The 21268-nt window shown below is 44.5% G+C and overlaps 1 protein-coding gene across 2 annotated transcripts in view; it reads right to left on the bottom strand.

Moving 5' to 3' along the window:
* Window positions 1-21268, bottom strand: part of clstn2a (calsyntenin 2a) — a 732023-nt gene that overhangs the window by 163025 nt on the left and 547730 nt on the right. For both annotated transcript variants that reach the window (XM_085990522.1, XM_085990521.1), the window contains one exon: window positions 6997-7192. In XM_085990522.1, the coding sequence (XP_085846648.1) occupies window positions 6997-7192 (196 nt within the window). The remainder of the gene's footprint in view (window positions 1-6996; window positions 7193-21268) is intronic.

Raw genomic sequence — 21268 nt, 5'->3', positions numbered from 1 at the left:
GGGCATCAGGGATGGGGAGAGTTACCTGGACACTTTGATCCAGGAGGCAGTCACACCCCTTAGGTTAGGTCGTGGTACAGGTCTGGTTAGTGGTCAGGGACAGGAGGGTGTGACTGCAACTCAGGCAGGTAAGGGGACCCCAGGTGCAGTGCTGGAAGAGCCTCAGCCTTTGCCCTTGTCCAACAGGTATGAGGTTCTTGCTGACTGTGTGGATGAGGGAAAAGCCTGCAGGATGGATGAGCAAACTGACCATGGCACCATAGTGCAGGAGGCCATTCAAGTGGGGGCAGTGAAAGGGAATGTAGTTATGGTAGGGGACAGTATAATCAGGAGGATAGATACTGTTCTCTGCAGCCACAACTAAGAGTTCCGAAGGTTGTGTTGCCTGCCTGATGCCAGAGTAAAAGACATCTCCTCACGACTGGAGAAGAACTTGGAGTGGGAGGGGGAGTATCCAGTTGTCGTGGTCCATGTAGGAACCAACAACATAGGTAGAACTAGGAATGAGGTTCTGCTGAGGGAGTTTGAGGAGCTAGGACCCAAATTAAAAAGCAGAACCTCAAAGGTAATAATTTCTGGATTGTTAACTGAGCCACACGCAAACTGGCATAGAGACAAACAGATTAGAGGTTTAAATGCATGGCTCAATGAGTGGTGTGGGAGGAAGGAGTTTCAGTTCATGGGGCACTGGCACCAGTACTGGGGAAAGAGGGAGCTGTTACGTTGGGACGGGCTCCACTTAAACCGGGCTGGGACCAGTGTCCTGGTGAATCCAATAACTAGGGCAATAGACAGGGCTTTAAACTAATGAAGGGGGGGGTTCGGTGGTTGGGAGGATTCAGGAAAGAGTAAATTTAAAAGCAGCGAGGGAAATGTAAAGGCTCGAGAGCAGAGTAGAGTTTTGGGTAAAAATAAGCAGAGTGGGTCAGGAAGGGACAGAGAGAGTAACAAAGGTAATAGCGCACCAGTGACTAAGGTGACATCAGGGAAAAATAGAAATAAGTCAAAGCTAAAGGCACTATATCTGAATGCACAAAGCATTTGCAACAAAATAGATGAATTAAGAGCGCAGATAGAAATAAACAGGTTTGATCTAATAGCCATAATGGAGATGTGGTTGCAAAGTGGCCAAGGTTGGGAACTAAATATTCCAGGATACTTAACTTTTAGAAGAGACAGGCAAAATGGAAAAGGAGGAGGGGTAGCCCTGAAAGTAAAGGATGGGATAAAGACAGTAGAGAGAAAGGATCTTAGCTCCGAAAATCAAGAATTAGAATCAGTTTGAGTGGAGCTAAGAAACAGCATGGGGCAGAAAACATAGGTGGGAGTTGTTTATAGGCCCCCAAACAGTAGTTGTAATGTAAGGCAGAGTATAAATCAGGAAATTAGAGGCGCATGTAACAAGGGTAATACAGTAATCATGGGGGATTTTAATCTACACATAGACTGGGCAAACCAAATTTGCAGTAATAGTGTGGAGGACAAATTCATGGAATGTATGCAAGTTAGTTTTCTAGATCAGTATGTTGAGGAACCAACTAGGGAACAGGCTATTTTAGATCTAGTATTGTGCAATGAGAAAGGGTTAATTAATAACCTTGTAGCAAAGGGGTCTTTAGGGAAGAGTGACCATAATATGATAGAGTTTTATATTGAATTTGAAAGTGATTTAGTTAAATCCTAAACTAGGGTCTTAACTCTAAACAAAGCAAACTACGTAGTGAGTTGCCTAAGGTAGATTGGGAAACTATATTAAAAGGTATGACGGTAGACAAGCAATGGCTAGCATTTAAAGAATTAATACATCATTTACAACAAATATACATTCCTTTAAGGCATAAAAACCCCACAGGAAAAGTGGTCCAACCGTGGCTAAGAGAAGTTAAAGATAGTATTAGATCAAAGGCTTATAATGTTGCCAAAAGAGTAGTAAGCCTCAGGATTGGGATGATTTTAGAATTCAGTAAAGGAGGACCAAGAAATTGATAAAGAAAGGGAAAATAGATTATGAGAGTAAACTAGTGAGAGACATAAAAATAGACTAAAAGCTTCTATAGGTAAGTAAAAAGGATAAGATTAGCGAAAGTAAATGTGGGTCCCTTACAGGTTGAGACAGGAGAAATTACAATGAGGAATAAGGAAATGACAGAGAAATTAAACAAATACTTTGGCTGAATTTTGACGGCGCTCAGGGGGCGGGACATCTGGCAAAATCGCAAAGATTGACAGCGGGTCGGCAACCTGCTGTCAAGCCACCTCCAAACAATCTTCCCAGGTGTCGGGTCCCCGATTTGCGCATGGACCCGACACCCAGTGGCGGGAAGAGGATTATAGGCACTTAACTGCTTGTCAACAGGTTGTTAACAGGCAGTTAAGAGACTTTTTGCAATTTTGACAGGTCTACTGCAAGCTTCCCAACGTCCGTACACCACGTCAGGTAAGTATGACGTGCTGTGGGTCTACTCTAATGTTTCTGCACTGATGACAGCTGCAGAAGTGGTGTGAAGGGTCCAATAGTACACTGGTGAATTTCAGAGATAAAGAAATGTTGAGAAAATCATTTTTAACGCATTTACACTTTTCTGTAGGTGACAAGTTTTGGATTGTGTATGTAGTCCCACTTCATTGGGAGAACCTCTCTCACCAGTGACAGATCGCTTCTGTCACCTCCCCTGCAGCTGCCATCTGTTCTAGCCTAAGGAGGGAGTCACTGGAGAGCCTGAGAGCAAAGGCTCACCTTTGTACAGTGATTGTCAATGTTTGCAGCACCTCAATGCTGTCAAGCACTGAAAAACCAGCTGTCAACATTTTTTTGCGTGGCCCCTTTAAGAAAACTGGCAGATGACGTGTCATCAACTGACGTCATCTGACACCAGCTTCCTCTTAATAGGCTGGCAAGCCCGCAGGGTGGGCTTAACAAGGCCAATTGACACAAAATCGCATCTGTGCGTCTGATGTCGTTGGGGACGGGACTGGAACCCAGAAGGCAGCTGTCCCGCCCCCAAGCCGCATTGATAGGAAAAATCGTGTCCTTTGGGTCTGTGTTCATGGAAGAAGACACAAAAAACTTTCCGGAAATAGTGGAGAACCAAGGGTCTAGCGAGAATGAGGAACTGAAAGAAATTAGTATTAGTAAAAGTGAAAGCCGATAAATCCCCTGGACCTGATGGCCTACATCCTAGGGTTTTGAAAGAGATGGCTATAGAGATAGTGGATGCATTAGTTGTCATTTTCCAAAATTCTATAGATTCTAGAAAGGTTCCCACGGATTGGAATGTAGCAAATGTCACCCCACTATTTAAGAAAGGAGGGAGAGAGAAAATGGGGAATTACAGACCAGTTTGCCTGATATCAGTAGTAAGGAAAATGCTTGAATCTATTATTAAGGACGTGGTAACAGGGCACTTCAAAAATATTAATAGGATTGGGCAGAGTCAACACGGATTTATGAAAGGGAAATCGTGTTTGACGAATCTGTTAGAGTTTTTTGAGGTTGTAACTAGCAGAATAGATAAGAGGGAGCCAGTGGATGTGGTGTATTTGGATTTTCAGAAGGCATTCGATAAAGTGTCACACAAGAGGTTATTAAACAAAACTAGGGCTCATGGGATTGGATGTAATATACTAGCAGGGATTGAGGATAAGTTAACAGACAGAAAACAGAGAGTAGGAATAAACAGGTCATTTTTGGGTTGGCAGGCTGTAACTAGTGGGGTACTGCAAGGATCAGTGCTTGGGCCTCAGGTATTCACAATCTACATTAATGATTTGGATGAGGAGATCAAATGTAATATATCCAATTTTGCTGATGATACAAAGCTGGGTGGGAATGTAAGTTGTGAGGAGGATGCAAGGAGGCTTCAAGGGGATATAGACAGGCTAAGTAAGTGGGTAAGAACATGGCAAATGGAATATAATGTGGAGAAATGTGAAATTATCCACTTTGGTAGGAAAAATAGAAAAGGAGAGTATTTTTAAATGGCGAGAGATGGGGAAATGTTGGTGTTCAGAGGGACCTGAGTATCCTTGTACACGAATCATTGAAAGTTAACATGCAGGTACAGCAAGCAATTAGGAAAGCAAATTATATGTTGGCCTTTATTACAAGAGGATTTGAGTATAAGTGTAAAGATGTCTTACTGCAATTATATAGGGCCCTGGTGAGACCACACCTGGAGTATTGTGTACAGTTTTGGTCTCCTTACCTAAGGAAGGATATACATGCCATATAGGGAGTGCAACAAAGGTTCACCAGACTGGTTCCTGGGATGGGGGGGATTGTCCTATGAGGAGAGATTGAGTAGACTAGGCCTATATTCTCTTGAGTTTCGAAGAATGAGTAGTGATCTCATAGAATCATTCAAAATTCTTACAGGTCTTGACAGGGTAGATGCAGGGAGGATGTTTCCCCTGGCTGATGAGTCTAGAACCAGGGGTTACAGTCTCAGAATAAGGGGTCAGCCATATAGGACTCAGATGAGGAAAAATTTCTTCACTCAGAGGGTGGTGAATCTTTGGAATTCTCTACCCCAGAGGGCTGTGGATGCTCAGTCATTGGGTATATTCAAGACAGAGATCGGTAGATTTTTGAATATTAAGGGAATCAATGGATATGGGGTAGGAGATCAGCCATGATCCTCAAAGGGCCAAATGGCCGACTCCTGCTCCTATTTCTTATGTTCTTATGTTAAATCCTTCCCGACGGTGAACCATACATTAGATTCTGAATGACTATATGTTACTCTGTACCCTTAAGTTTAAACTTTTAATAACTGTACACTGTTTAACACCTACGCATCCAAACTAAATGTCTATGTATATTACATTATAACAGTGACTACGGCCGCGATTTCGACGACCGAGGTGGGTCTGGGGCGGCCCGGGTCGGTAGCGCGGTTGCAGCCAAGTAATTTTCCCCCTGATTGGGTTTGTTAAGCCCGCCCAGCGTGTTTCCCAACCAATTGAAGGAAGCAGGTCTGGTATCATCATTTGATGATGCATCATCAGCTGGTTTCCGTAAAGGGGCCAGGTCCAAATTGATATTGACAGTTGTGATGTCAGTATTCTACAGCACTGAGGTGCTGCAAACACTGACAAGCACTGCACAAAGGTGCACGGTTGCACCCAGGTTCTCTCATGACTCCCTCCATAGTCACAGCAGGAAGGGTGGTCTTCTTCCTTTCCAATGGGCGGAAGAGACCTCTCCAGGACACCAACGCAGCCTGGTTGCACATTGCACAGGAGGGCACAAGCAGGGATGTCGTCGGGAGTACCTGGGTGCAGTGACACAAACCTTTCAATGATCTCAGTAGATAACGAAATGTTAGTACAAAGCCACACTCAACCTCATCCTGCTGTGCCACTCATCACATCCCCATCACTCTGCCTTCCCTACCCTACTCCTGCACATCCTTACTCACACCAACTTACCTTGTACCTCCACCCATCCCTCTCTATCTACATTATCACTTCCCCATCTCAGTAGCCACTCCTCACACTCATCCTCATCCTTGTCCAATCATACCAACTAACAACACACAAGGGGTAGGCACTTGGGTGGTTTAGCCAATGTTCATGTGAAGTTTCTGTTAACGTGCTGTCAAACATTGAAATCTTTATTCTTGGACAGATTTGTGTGCACCTTTGAAAGTGGCTTAATGAGTTGCAGTGAATGGTGAGACATAAGGGTACCCGCCCCCCTACAATGGTGATGAGTGTTAAAGGAATGGCTTGGGCATTGTAGGGATGCTTTATGGTGTTGGTGTGGGTGGTGCCAACCTGGCGCATCATGCGGCAGCCAGGGTGTGCAGCGTCAAGTGAAGTAAATCTGGCTACGGTGAGGCCATCCCTTGCGTCCCGGGCAGCAATGTGGTCAGGTGCTAATGCCCTGTGTCCTGTGCAGCACCAGCTGATTGCGGAGAAGGTTGGTGTTGTTGTTGGTGCTGCTGATGTGCCTGGTGCTTCTGGTGTTGGGGCTGATCATGGTGGGATTCTGAGGACCATGGTGAGATTTTTTCAAGGGCACCGATGCTGATGTAATAGATGGCAGGTGAGGTTGAGATGACAGAAGTGATCCATCAATGGTGAGAGAGGTTGTTCCAATGAGGTGAAACTGGATAGAAAGTTTGCTCCACACACTTGCTAGCTGCATAAAGATCAATCTGTCTTCCAAATGCAGTAAAGCAAGCGCTTCTACCCTTGGAAAGTGAAGACCTATGAAATGGGAGTTTTTTTAGACCATTTGCAGCTGTAAAGTTAGTAAATTATCCCATCCTGACACAACACCCAACCTCCTTACCTGATCCCTGAGCAGCGGGGAGGCCGTTGGCGAACTCTAAAAATCTAAAGGTAAGCTTAAAATAAGGCTTAATTGCCTCTTAATAATGCATTAAATGATCCAAATTGACTCCCTCACCTGGGGGACTCACGTGGAGGCGGCTTGACAGCGGGTTCCCAACCAGCTGTCAATCTTTTCTATTTTGACAACTGACCCGCCTCCGATCCTGCCCTCTCAGCGGCGGTAGAATTCCGGCCTACACTTGAAAAAGTACTTCATTGGTTGTAAAGCGCTTTGGGATGTCTGGTGGTCGTGAAAGGCGCTATATAACTGCAAGTCTTTCTTTCTTTCTACACCTATATACAAACCTTGAACAACGGTGCCCATTATTCTATAGATTTTACACCCCGCAGGTGGAAAATGGGCTGCTGATTTGCCATCGTCTGCTTGGCACTATCGCCAAAAAGTCATATTTCACCCAAGTTTCCAGAATATCTTCTGAAATCAAAAATATTTGGCATTGATATTTCACACATAAAAAAAAATCAATAGGACCCATTACAAGATCATAAAGTTCATACAACTGTTACACTGAAAATCTGCCAAACTTATACCCAGTCCAGTTCCAACAGTTATATGCCGTGCCATCGATCTGTATTCTCACCAATATACCACACAAGTGACAATCGATTCTAACTATATTAGGGCATGTTACTCACTTGTGTGATTTTTTCCAGTAAGTTCCACCTGGTCTGGCTCCACAGTCATATGCCTGAATGATGAATGTGTATTCTTTCTGAAGTTCACAGTCGATTGGACTTCTTGCTCGCAGCAGACCTTCCCCAGATGTCCTGTTTAACACCACAGATTCAAAGGGCACATCCTGACCATGGATCTTAAAAGCACAGATCTCACCTGTAACAAAAAGATATAGATATGTTTGTGTGAATTGTGTTGTACAAATATTATAGTCACTCACAAATTTGAAAGTTTTTGCCAGAACTGAAAACTAGCAGCCTGAGCTGTGATTCATGCCAATGGGCTTTTTTCATATTACAACCACTTGCTTTCAAACAAGCAAAAATAAATTGAGAAGTTAACCAATTTTACACTTTGTCGGAAGAGTTGCTAATGTCTGGAAATTGCCATTTCCTAAGATCACAACATTTTTACAGATGAGGAAGGCTATTCCCATCTTAATTCATCCACCAAAAAGATGCCAAAATCTCCCTCCACTGTAGCATTAAAATTGATTTGTAAATGATTCCAGGGTATTTCCCTTCACTGCTCTACCTCGGAGTCTATTCTGAGTGTGGATTACTCCTTGTGAGAAGTTGAATTTCTAGTTAACAGTTCTAAAATTAGCTATTACTAGTTCAAATATGTGTCACCTTGTCCTCCTCCCACAATTTAATCTGAAGTAATATTCTGGCTCTGCTGCTTTTGCTATCTTCTATAACTCCATAAGATTACCTCGAAGATGCTGAAATGTCCAAGTTTCTTGCAGCAGACCTTCCCCAGATGTTCTGCTTAACACCACAGCAGCAGCAGCAGCGGCGGCAGTGCGGACCTGGGAGGAGGCGATAAAAAGAGAGCTCGAGGCGCAGGTAGGCCCCACAGCAGCAGTGCGGACCTGGGAGGAGTGGCAAGGCGGCGGCGGCGATACCAACTCAGCACCGGCAGAATTTTCAAAGAGTGAAGTCAGAAGTCAAAAGTGACGTCGGCACAAGGGGAGGGAGCTGATTGAGGCCAGTGTCGGGAGCGGAGAGAGCGGCGGTACAAGGCTTACCAATCTCACAGACCGGCGGCGGCGTTCCGGAGCCACGTCATGATTCAAAAAGTGACGCGGGCAAGAGGAAGCAGAGGATTGGGTGAGTACGGCCAAGTGAGTATTTATACAACTCTATAGTTTGACAGTTAAGATTAATAGTTTATAACATTTAGAAGGTCTTAATTTTTGTGGTTATAGTTTTTAAGGTCCCTGTTGTGTATCGGGGAGTGCTAGTAAGCAAGGGCCCTTGAGAATATCATTTAATTGTAGTGTAATTAGTGGTATTAATTTGATTTAAATTAATTTAGATTAATTAAAGGGTAAGTCATGGCAGGACAGCTCGGCCCCGTGGCTTGATCCTCCTGCACTGCGTGGGAAATCAGAGACACTTCCTGTGTCCCTGACGACCATGTGTGCAGGAAGTGTATCCAGCTGCAGCTACTGACAGACCACATTGCGGCGCTGGAGCTGTGAATGGACACATACTGGAGCATTCGTGATGCTGAGGACATCATGGATAGCATGTTTAGGGAGTTGGTCACATCGCAGGTAAAGGCTGCACAGGCAGGAAGAGAATGGGTGACCACCAGGCAGAGCAGTAGGCGCAGGCAGGTAGTGCAGGGGTCCCCTGTGGCCATCCCCCACTCAAACAGATATACAAAATTGGATATTGTTGAGGGAGATGGCTTATCGGGGGAAGGCAGCAGCAGCCAACTTCCTGGCACCATGGGTGGTTCTGCTGCACAGGATGGGAGGAAAAAGAGCAGGAGAGCTATAGTGATAGGGGATTCTATTGTAAGGGGAATAGATAGGCGTTTCTGCGGCCGCAAACGAGACTCCAGGATGGTATGTTGCCTCCCTGGTGCAAGGGTCAAGGATGTCTCGGTGTGGCTGCAGGGCATTCTGGATGGGGAGGGTGAACAGCCAGTTGCCGTGGTGCATACAGGCACCAACGATATAGGTAAAAACCAGGATGAGGTCCTAAAAGCTGAATATAGGGAGTTAGGAGGTAAATTAAAAAATAGGACCCCAAAGGTAGTAATTTCAGGATTGCTACCAGTGCCACGTGCTAGTCAGAGTAGAAATAGAAGGATATTTCAGATGAATACGTGGCTAGAGGAATGGTGCAAGGGGGATGGATTCAAATTCCTGGGACATTGGAACCGGTTCTGGGGGAGGTGGGACCAGTACAAACTGGACTGTTTGCACCTGGGCAGGACCGGGACTGATGTCCTAGGGGGCGTGTTTGCTAGTGCTCTTGGGGAGGGTTTAAACTAAAATGGCAGGGGGTTGGGAACCTGTGCAGGGAGACAGAGGAAAGGGAAGCAAGGATAGAAGCAAAAGACAGGAAGGAGAAAAGCAAACGTGGCAGTCAGAGAAATCAAGGGTTTAAATCAAACATGGCCACAGTAAGTAATAATTCTAAAAGGTCTAAGAGTGTTAAAAAAACAAGCCTGAAGGCTTTGTGTCTTAATGTAAGGAGCATTCGTAATAAGGTGGATGAATTAGCTGCACAAATAGATGTAACGGATATGATATAATTGGGATTATGGAGACATGGCTTCAGGGTGACCAAGGCTGGGAATTCTACATCCAGGAGTATTCAATATTCAGGAAAGACAGGCAAAAAGGAAAAGGAGGTGGGGTAGCATTGCTAGTTAAAGAGGAGATTAACACAATAGTAAGGAAGGATATTAGCTCTGATGATGTGGAATCTGTATGAGTAGAGCTGTGAAATACCAAGGGGCAGAAGACGTTAGTGGGAGTTGTATACAGACCCCTAAACAGTAATGCTGAGGTTGGGGATGGCATTAAACGGGAAATTAGAGATGCGTGCAATAAGGGCACAGCAGTTATCATGAGTGACTTTAATCTACATATAGATTGGGCTAACCAAATTAGTAACAATACTGTGGAGGAAGAATTCCTGGAGTGTATACGGGATGGTTTCCTGGACTAAAATGTTGAGGAACCAACTAGAGATCAGGCCATCTTAGACTGGGTTTTATGTAATGAGAAAGGATTAATTAGCAATCTTGTTGTGCGAGGCCCCTTGGGGCGAAGTGATCATAATATGATAGAATTCTTCATTAAGAGGTAGAGTAAAGTATTTGACTCAGAGACTAGGGTACTGAATTTAAATAAAGGAAATTACGATGGTAAGAGGCACGAGTTGGCTAGGATGGATTGGGGAATGTTACTTAAAGGGTTGATGGTGGACAGGCAATGGCAAACATTTAAAGATCACATGGATGAACTACAGAATTTGTTCATCCCAGTTTGGCATAAAAATAAAACAAAGAAGGTGACTCAATAGTGGCTAACAAGGGAAATTAGGGATAGCATAAGATCCAAGGAGAGGACATATAAATTGGCCAGAAAAAGCAACAAACCTGAGGATTGGGAGCAGTTTAGGATTCAGCAAAGGAGGACAAAGGGATTAATTAAGAGGGGGAAAATAGAGTATGAGAGTAAGCATGCTGGGAACATAAAAACTGACTGTAAAAGCTTCTATAGATATGTGAAGAGAAAAAGATTGGTAAAGTCAAGCGTAGGTCTCTTGCAGTCAGAATCAGGGGAATTTATAATGGGGAACAAAGAAATGGCAGACCAATTAAATACATACTTTGGTTCTGTCTTCACAAAGGAGGACACAAATAATCTCCCAGAGATGTCGGAGAACATAGGGTCTAATGAGAGGGAGGAACTGAATGAAATCAGTATTTGTAGGGAAGTGGTGTTAGGGAAATTGATGGGATTGAAGGCCGATAAATGTCCAGGGCTTGATAATCTATATCCTAGGGTACTTAAGGAAGTGGCCCTAGAAATAGTAGATGCATTGCTGGTCATCTTCCAAAATTCTATAGACTCTGGAATAGTTCCCATGGATTGGAGGGTAGCTAATGCTACCCCATTATTTAAAAAAGGTGATAGAGAGAAAACAGGGAATTATAGACCAGTAAGCCTGACATCGGTAGTGGGGAAAATGCTAGAGTCCATTATAAAAGATGTAATAGCAGAGCACTTGGAAAACAGTGACAGAATCAGACAAAGTCCACATGGATTTACAAAAGGTAAATCATGCTTGACTAATCTGCTGGAATTTTTTGAGGATGTAACTGGTAGAATAGATAAGGGAGAACCAGTGGATGTGGTGTATTTGGACTTTCAGAAGGCTTTCGATAAGGTCCCGCATAAGAGATTAGCGTGTAAAGTCAAAGCACATGGGATTGGGGGTAAGGTACTGACTTGGATAGAGAACTGGTTGGCAGACAGGAAGCAAAGAGTTGGAATAAACTGATCTTTTTCTGAGTGGCAGGCAGTGACTAGTCGGGTACCGCAGGGATAGGTGCTAGGACCCCAGCTATTCACAATATATATTAATGATCTAGACAAGGGAACTAGATGTAATATCTCCAAGTTTGCAGATGACACAAAGCTGGGTGGGCGTGTGTGGTGTGAGGAGGATGCAAATAAACTCCAGTATGATTTGGACAGGTTGGGTGATTGGGCAGATGCATGGCAGATGCAGTATAATGTGGATAAATGCGAGGTTTGGTGGCAAAAACAGGAAGGCAGATTATTATCTGAATGGCAATAGATTGGGAGAAGGGGAAGTGCAATGAGACCTGGGTGTCCTTGTGCACCAGTCGCTGAAGGTAAGCATGCAGGTGCAGCAGGCGGTTAAGAAGGCAAATGGTATGCTGGCCTTCATAGCAAGAGGATTCAAGTACAGGAGCAAGGATGTCTTGCTGCAGTTGCACAGGGCCTTGGTGAGACCACACCTTGAGTATTGTGTGCAGTTTTGGTCACCTTATCTGAGAAAGGATGTTCTTGCCATGGAGGGAGTGCAGCGAAGATTCACCAGACTGATACCTGGAATGGCAGGGATGACGTATGAGGAGAGATTGGGTTGATTGGGCTTATATTCGCTGGAGTTTAGAAGAATGAGAGGGGATCTCATTGAAACTTTTAAAATTCTAACAGGAGTAGACAGACTAGATGCAGGAAAGATGTTCCCGATGGCGGGGGAGTCCAGAACCAGGGGTCACAGTCTAAAGATAAGGGGTAAGCCATTTAGGACAGAGATGAGGAGGAATTTCTTCACCCAGAGAGTGGTGAATCTGTGGAATTCTCTACCACAAAAGGCAGTTGTGGCCAATTCATTAAATATATTCAAGTAGGAGTTAGATATATTTCTTAAGGCTAAAGTGATCAAGGGATATGGGGTGAAAGCAGGGACAGGGTACTGAATTTGGATGATGAGCCATGATCTCATTAAATGGTGGAGGAGGCTCGAGGGGCCAAATGGCCTACTCCTGCTCCTATCTTCTATGTTTCTCCTGCCTTGCCTCATAACGCAGACCCTGACACAAGCGATCAACCTTGTGGCTCTTCTCTACACTGCCTCCAGTGCTTCAGTACTTTTCTTGTTTCTTGGCAACTAGAACTAGACATGGTGTTCGAGGTGTGGTCTGACCAGAGCACTATATACTGAGTACCTTATCCGCTGACTTGTATTTTGTTGTTTTGGTGATGTAGTTCAATATTCTATTGGCATTGATGATTACCGTTCTGCATTGGTTGGACATTTTAGCATCAAACCTACCAAGACTCCCAAGTCTCTCTCAACTTCACCCTTAGCTGTGCAATTGTTGTGTCACCTATTTTTCATTCCTGTGTGCAGTACCTTACAATTGTCTGCATGACATTACATCTCATCTGCCTCTTCCAAGTTTGTTGCCCCTCCTTGATTGCTATCATCTGCAAATTTGACCACTTTGCATTGAGTTTCTGAATCCAGGTCATTGATGTCAATCAGAAACAGAAATGATCCCAACACTGAACCCAGTGGCAGTCCACTCAGTACTTCCATTCTAACATGTGTGGATGAATATCAGATTAGGACCATGATAACTGCAGATAGAGATGATCACTGCCGTGCAGAACATGATAGTTGATTGTCAATACCCGCAAATTGCAACAAAAAAAATTAAAGCTCGTGCTTCACACTGGAAATTTAAATACTTAAAAAATACTTTCAAGTTTCCACTTGAAGTGCAAACATCGGGGGTGAAATTCAACCGATGAAAAACAGGCAGTACCACAGGGGCTAAGACACTGCCCGATCCGGTGAAAAACAGGCAGTACCACAGGAGCTAAGACATGCTGCCCGATCCAGTGAAAAACAGGCAGTACCACAGGGGCTAAGACACTGCCCGATCCGGTGAAAAACAGGCAGTACCACAGGAGCTAAGACACGCTGCCCGATCCAGTGAAAAACAGGCAGTACCACAGGGGCTAAGACACTGCCCGATCCAGTGAAAAACAGGCAGTACCACAGGGGCTAAGACACTGCCCGATCCGGTGAAAAACAGGCAGTACCACAGGAGCTAAGACACGCTGCCCGATCCAGTGAAAAACAGGCAGTACCACAGGGGCTAAGACACTGCCCGATCCGGTGAAAAACAGGCAGTACCACAGGGGCTAAGACACGCTGCCCGATCCAGTGAAAAAGAGGCAGTACCACAGGGGCTAAGACACTGCCCGATCTGGTGAAAAACAGGCAGTACCACAGGAGCTAAGACACGCTGCCCGATCCAGTGAAAAACAGGCAGTACCACAGGGGCTAAGACACTGCCCGATCCGGTGAAAAACAGGCAGTACCACAGGGGCTAAGACACGCTGCCCGATCCAGTGAAAAAGAGGCAGTACCACAGGGGCTAAGACACTGCCCGATCTGGTGAAAAACAGGCAGTACCACAGGGCTAAGACACCCTGCCAGATTTTCTGTCCCATTGACTTCAATAGGGAGGAAGATCGGGCGGCGTGTATCGCGGGCGGCCGATGTGCTTCCACCCATTTTGCGCCCCTGCTGAAGTTCAATTTCACCCCATTCAAATTTTTTCCATGAGTCGCAAGTATTTTCATTGGTGTGGTTTTTGAATGGCTGATAGCATAGAAATATCAGGAAAGCAATCTTAAATAATGCAGTATGTAAGCTCAGATGGCAGAAACTTTGCAAAACATTTCATCAGAAGATTAAATAAATTGACTAGGCATCTTAATAGAGATTCTACATGGCTTAATGAGAGAATAAGTTTGGTTGGCTGATTTGTCTTTTCATGTTCTAGCCTTTCCCTGCTCTCTGATGAACTCCTTAGACGGTTTCATATTTTAAGATCACAGCAACTGTGTGCATAACATACTCAAGAGGTTTGAACAACATTGTAAACCAAGGCTGAGCAAATGTACAGTTATTCGAACTTTGACATTATATGTGGCAGTCTTGAATTCCCAGCTCACTTTTAGAAAAAATAACATATTCAGGTGTTTCCCTTTACTCTTACTGTGTGGTGGATTCCGATTCAAGTATTACTATCAGTGTGCTGCCAATTGTTCTTCACTGCTAGTTATGGCTGGTATGGTTTGCTATTGGATACTGTGGCATAGGGCAAGGAGCAGTAATGTTTTACAACATTGCAATGTTAGAACAGGGCTAACCAACAGAAGGGAAGGATTTACTGAGAAATTACGCTTTCTCTTTTACTAAGATGTAACACCCCTGTGTATATTACATTTTCTTTTCAGATTTACATCTACTTAGTGCTTAAGTGGCAAAAAGGTACTTTATAGTGAAGTATATTAACCGGTAGCAATATATGTTTTTCAATTTCAACATGTAAGCGTGCCTGCATGGGACATAGAAATAGTGCAGACAAAAAGTGGTTGAAGAAAGAATTTAAAAAATAGACTCCTTGAACAAGATTGTTGCCATGATAGCTTTGGGTCCATCATCTTAAATTATCCAGGGATTATATTTTTGACTAATACTAATCCGAACACACCCTTGCTTTGGAGTATTCCCTATGAGATGAATATTCTTATTTCAATACCTGTAATAAAAACAGAAAATGCTGGAAATACTCGATGACCCTTCGTCATCGACCTGAAAGGTTTACTCTGTTTCTCTCTCCACAGATGCTGCCTGACCTGCTGAGTATTTCCAGCATTTTCTGTTTTTATTTCAGATTTCCAGCATCCGCAGTATTTTGCTTTTGTATTCTCATTTCAATGTTCTGCTTGCACGCTATGCCTTAGCAACCCTGTATCTAAGGAGCATTAAACTACAGGAAGGTATGTCAAATCCCTGGGGCTTATACTATTCTGTTATTTGCTTTATTTACTTTAGTTTTCTGGAGTCAGTGTCATGCATCTGCCCTTAATTTCTTTTTAAAGATAGTCACTTTGAAACACATTACACCATCTGATTGCAAAGGGATCAGACAGTTGGAAGTCTCATTAACTTATAATAATCAGAGCAGTCTCAAACTAAATGAAACGTATCGTCAGTGCAGCCTGCTAAAATCCCAAGGCTGTCAATTAGGAGCCAACATCTGTGACTATTTATTAGAAGCTGATAAATGAAAAATCTATGTATATACATATGGAAATAAATCATGGAAGTCAGTACTACTGCAATCACATTTTCCATTTGTCAAAATATTGTAGAAAGAGAGTTGCATTTATATAGCACCTCATCACATTACTCACAAGGAGCTTTGCATACAATGAATTTATCAAGTGGAGTAAATGTTTTTTTATGTAGAGAAATGTAGCAGCTAGTTTGCAAAACAAAGATTCCATCGTCACTGAATGAGTGAGAGACCAGTTCATCAGTTTTTGGTAAAGTTGGTTGAGAAGAGTGTTGGGCAGGATACTAGATGCTCTTCTTTGCACAGTGCTAGGAATCTTTAATATCCACATAAGCCACTGGAAAACGTTGAAAGGATCGTGGACCTCTTATCTGAAGGAAGGTGTGTAAACAACAATCCTGTGCTTCAGTTAATAAATAGTAAATTATCCAAATTCTCATTTGCTTTTTTTATTAATCTTTGTAGAAATGTGCTATGATGTGACAGAGGGAAACAGGATTCATAACAAGTAAAATAAAAGGATGCATAGCAAGTAAAAAGATTGTGAGTAATTTACATATCTGGCAACTGCTATTATGCAGCACACCCAAAAAGGAATGTACTACCACATATAGATTTTGACGTGTTTTTATTGTTAAACTGAGTTCAAAATTCCAGTCAATGCTTAAAACAAAGCAGCAATTGCTCACTGTTGTGTCGGTACCTTTCTACCTAGACACAATTTAGGACTCAGAACTCAGAGATTCAAACATGAAGTGCTTTATTGGAAGGAAAGGAAGTTCTGGAAAGTTCCGAACAAAGAGAGCTAAACTTAACAGAGAACACCCAACCATTTATCTCCTGTGACAGCGCCACCACAGGTGGGAGGAGAACACACAATAGAACACACAATACATAACATTTCCTCCCCTCTTAAATGGAAGGCCCACATTATTCCTCAACAGGTAAGTTACTTTCAATGCACTCAACGAACCTAGGGTAGAGGTAGACTGCCTCAAACCCTGACTTTACCCTGGGTTTATTCTGCCCCAGTCTTGTGGGTAAGTCACTAAGCCTACAGGTCCAAGCGTCTTGGAGGCCGCCGCTCTCTGACAGGATACCGGCAGTCATCGCTGGCTTCCACAGCAGTAGGCACTGACACAGGCCTGGATGGAGAAGGTGCCTGTGTCAGTCGAAAGTCAGGAGTTTGCACAGGTGGAACAGTCTCTTTGACTTCCTGTGTTGGAAAAGAGCACTGTGGCAAAGGATGCTGGTTTGCGGTATCATCCGGAAACAGTTCAGGCCAACCAGCCGTTGGAGCCTCTGTGGCTGTCTCTGCTCCTAGCAACAGTTGATCTGTGTGTCTTCTCCAGACGACGTCCTCAGCAGTCTCAACCGTGTAAGACACAGGGCCCGTCTGCGCGATCACCGTAGCAGGAACCCATTTCGGTCCAGTGTTGTAGTTTCGAGCTAGGACGTGCTCTCCAGGGTGAAACCATCTCTCCTTGGCTCTTTTCTCTCTCTTTTCAACTTGAGCTTGTTGTTGACAATGGACAACCTGTTCTGCCCTTGGAGGTTTGAGTAAGTCAAAACTTGTCCGCAACTGCCTCTTCATCATGAGCGAAGCGGAGGAAGTTTTGGCTGTGGCATGCGGCTCGTTCCTGTAGGACAACAGGAAGCTGTTCAGACGTTGGTGGATTGAGCCCTGACCTTGCGATGCCTTCAAGGCGTGCTTCAAAGTTTGCACAAACCTTTCTGCCTGGCCGTTAGTAGAGGGATGATAGGGCGCAGACCTGATGTGTTGGACACCATTCACATGCAGGAAGGTTGCAAACTCCTGTGATACAAATTGTGGACCGTTGTCACTTACGAGTTGTTCCGGTGAGCCATATGGCTGAACATCTCACCAAGTTTCTCAATTGTTTTCTCTGCCGTGGTAGACCTCATCACAGCGACCTCTGGCCACTTGCTACGAGCGTCCACAACCACCATAAACATCTTCTCTTCGAAAGGACCGGCGAAGTCCACATGTACTCGCTGCCACACTTCTGCAGGCCAATCCCAGGGGTGTAGGGTTGCCAGCTGTGGAACATTCCGGACCTTTTGACATGGGGAACATGTTTTGGCTTTCTCCTCAATATTCCCATCGAGACCTGGCCACCAGAAGTAGCTTCTTGCCATTTCCTTCATCCAAACCATCCCACTGTGGCCTGTATGAAGTTGTTGCAGTATAGGTTCCCTCAGAGGTGGCGGAATGATGACACGGCGTCCCCAAAGAAGACAACCTGCCTGGACGGAGAGCTCATTTCTTTTTGAAACGTAAGGTTTCAAACTAGGAGAATCTCCTATAGCTCTCCCTCGAATGACATCGTCCATTACCTCAGACAGGACTGGATCGTTGCGGGTGTACCTTCGCACCTGAACTGCAGTGACAGGTGCTCCCTCCACTTGTCTAAAGTAGAAGATGTCTATCTGACGAGGCTCTGGGGGAGTAACAGGTAAGGGTAGCCTTGAGAGACCGTCTGCGTTGCCGTGCAAGTCTGATTTGCGATATTTGATGTCGTATATGTGTCCTGACAACAGTAAAGCCCACCTTTGCATCCTGCTTGCAGCGAGAGACGGAAGACGGAATTCCGGTGTGGGGCCCGAAGATTGAAGTCAATGGACGGTGGTCCGTCAGGAGTGTGAACCTTCTCCCAAACAGGTACTGATGAAATTTTCGAATTCCAAAAACGATTCCCAAGGCCTCGCACTCGATCTGCGCATAGTTACTCTCGGCCTTGTTCAAGGTGCGTGATGCGAAGGTGATAGGTTTCTCTTCACCCGAAGGCATGATGTGGAATATGACTGCTCCCACACCATATGGTGATGCATCACATGCTAGCTGCATGGGTAGCTTTGGGTCGAAGTGTGTCAGGACCTCCGATTTCAGCAATGCTTTCTTTGCTTGGGCGAAAGCTTCGTTGCACAGTTTAGTCCATTTCCATGTTTTGCCTTGACATAGCAACTGATGTAACGGCTTCAGCAATGTTGCTAAGTCTGGAATAAACTTCACATAGTAGTTAAGTAGCCCCAGAAATGAACGTAACTGGCTCACATTCTGGGGTGCTGGGGCCTCCACGATCGCCTTGACCTTTGACGGCGCCTTATGCAGGCCAGTAGCGTCAATCACATGCCCCAGGTACTCAACTGAAGGCTGAAAGAATTCACATTTGTCTTTACGAACTCTGAGTCCGTACTCTTTCAGTTGTTGTAGTGTCGCATCCAAGTTCAGAAGATGATCCTCCTCATTTGTCCCAGTGACAAGGATGTCGTCCAGGTAGCACTGGACTCCTGGCAGTCCACTCAAAATCTGATCCATTGCCCTTTGGAATAGAGCAGGGGCCGACGTAATTCCAAACGGAAGGCGGCAGTACCTGTATAGCCCCTTGTGTGTCACAATTGTCAGCAGCTCCTTTGATTTGTCATCGACATGCATTTGTAGATAAGCCTGGCATAAGTCTATTTTGCTGAACTTTTGCCCTCCGGCCAGGCCCGTAAAAAGATCATCAATGAGGGGAAGAGGGCACTGTTCCGCAGACAGCACCGGGTTAATAGTCACTTTAAAATCCCCGCAGATTCGAACAGATCCATCCTTTTTCAGGACAGGAACAATGGATGTTGCCCATTTGCTCACGCTCACAGGCTCCAGGACTCCATTCTCGACTAAGGCCTCCAAGTTAGCCTCAACTTTTGGCCTAATTGCATAGGGTACAGGTCGGGCTTTGTGAAACTTCGGCTTGCTGTCAGGTTTAATGTCCAGTCTCACGCTGATCTTTTTCATGCTCCCAAGTTCCCCATTGAAGAGTTCTGCATGTTTGTTTAACACTGCAGTCAGACCTGACTCCCCTTTTGACATCATGCGGACTGCAGGCCAGTCCAGCGTGATTTTCTCTAGCCACGCACGTCCCAGTAGCGATGGGTAATTTCCCTTTACCACATATAGTGGCAGTTTTGCAGTCTGTCTGTTCAATTTAACTGTCACCTCAATGACGCCTCTCATGGCCACAGGTTCGCCGGTATACCTCTTTAGCACAATGTTTGTTGGCTGAAGGGTAAGATGCTTTAGCATTTTGTTGTAGACAGTGTCTGAAACAAGGGACACAGCCGCGCCTGTGTCCACCTCCATCCGCACTGATTGTCCCTCCACCAGTGGTGACACCCAGTAGCCATTTGAATCACCTGCAACCATCAGTATGTGCACCTCTTCCTCCTCAGAGGTGTCGCTCCCCTCTGTTTTGCTTGTTCCATCATACTGCACTGAATGAACACTTTTTCCTCTCTTGTCCAAATACAGACATTTTGCTTCCATGCTTCCCAGCTCTGTCTGTTCTTTTTTTTACCTCTACAGGCGCGTTCAATGTGACCCTTTTTGCCACAATTTCGGCATTCCAGCTCCGTACACCAGCAGTCATTAGCATGATGGCCCATTTTCCCACAACGGTAACATGTGCCGTTCCGCGCACCTTTAGGCTCAGACGACACCTTGTGAACTCTCCCTGTTGAACTCAACTGGTGAGCCTCCTTTTCCGCCATCTCCATGGAGACACTAACTTCAATGGCCTTTTCAAGAGTAAGGTTGTCCTCAGTAAGAAGGCGCTTCTGTGTGGCTGCATTTTGCAGACCACACACAAGTCTGTCTCTAATGGTGTCATTCAGCACCTCCTTGAACTGGCAGTGTTCCGACAACCTTTTTAAAGCAGCAATAAACATCGTCACTGATTCCCCTTCCTCTTGATTCCGTTTGTGAAATCTAAATCTCTCAGCAATAACCAGAGGTTTTGGTGAAAAATGTGCTCCAAGAATTTCCACTAGTTGCTTATATGTTTTAGTTCCTGGCTTATCTGGCTGCACGAGGCTGTGAAGTAAATTGAATGTCTTCGGCCCGATTACACTCAAAAAGGTAGGCACGACCTTTTCATTTGCCACCGCATTCGCCGATACAAAATAGTCAAAACGTTCCGTATATGCGCTCCATTGCTCCACATTTTCATCAAAATCACCGATGTTTCCTAATATAGTAGCCATCTCACGTTTCAAATTAAATTTTCTGTTTACTCACTGCACCCGTAACGTACGCAGATTCATCCGCTCCTCGTTGCCACTTGTTGTGTCGGTACCTTTCTACCTAGACACAATTTAGGACTCAGAACTCAGAGATTCAAACATGAAGTGCTTTATTGGAAGGAAAGGAAGTTCTGGAAAGTTCCGAACAAAGAGAGCTAAACTTAACAGAGAACACCGAACCATTTATCTCCTGTGACAGCGCCACCACAGGTGGGAGGAGAACACACAATAGAACACACAATACATAACACTCACTTGATGGATTAGTGGTTGCATTCACAGCAGAATTTAGACCAGCTTCAATCAATCTGTTTGGTTAGATGAAACAACACCAGGGTTCCCAATGCCAGTTGCTATCCAGTGACCCTACGGCAAAATTATGCATGGGTGGATCTGATTTAAATGTGACACCTCCCATAGTTCAATAGTCTGCCAATACTAGACGTACACATAAAGAATGGTCAACTTGGGCAAGCTAACAGGCATTGCTGCTGCCATCTGCACAATTGTAGATCCACATCCCTCACGAATCATTGCCTTCAGGCCAGGAGGAAAGGAAAAAGGAGAGAAATTAAACATAAAAAATGAGCAAGACCTAAAAAGGGTGCAAATTTATCCTCAGGTTATAAATATATACTCTGTGAAATGTTTATACCTAGACATATTACAAGTACTGTAGTTATTTTGTCATTTTCTTCT

Source organism: Somniosus microcephalus, chromosome 6, assembly GCF_052327205.1.
Source record: "Somniosus microcephalus isolate GS21.2 chromosome 6, FLI_Smic_1.0, whole genome shotgun sequence".
Classification (NCBI taxonomy): Eukaryota; Metazoa; Chordata; class Chondrichthyes; order Squaliformes; family Somniosidae; genus Somniosus; species Somniosus microcephalus.
This window is presented reverse-complemented; position numbering and strand designations above follow the sequence as displayed.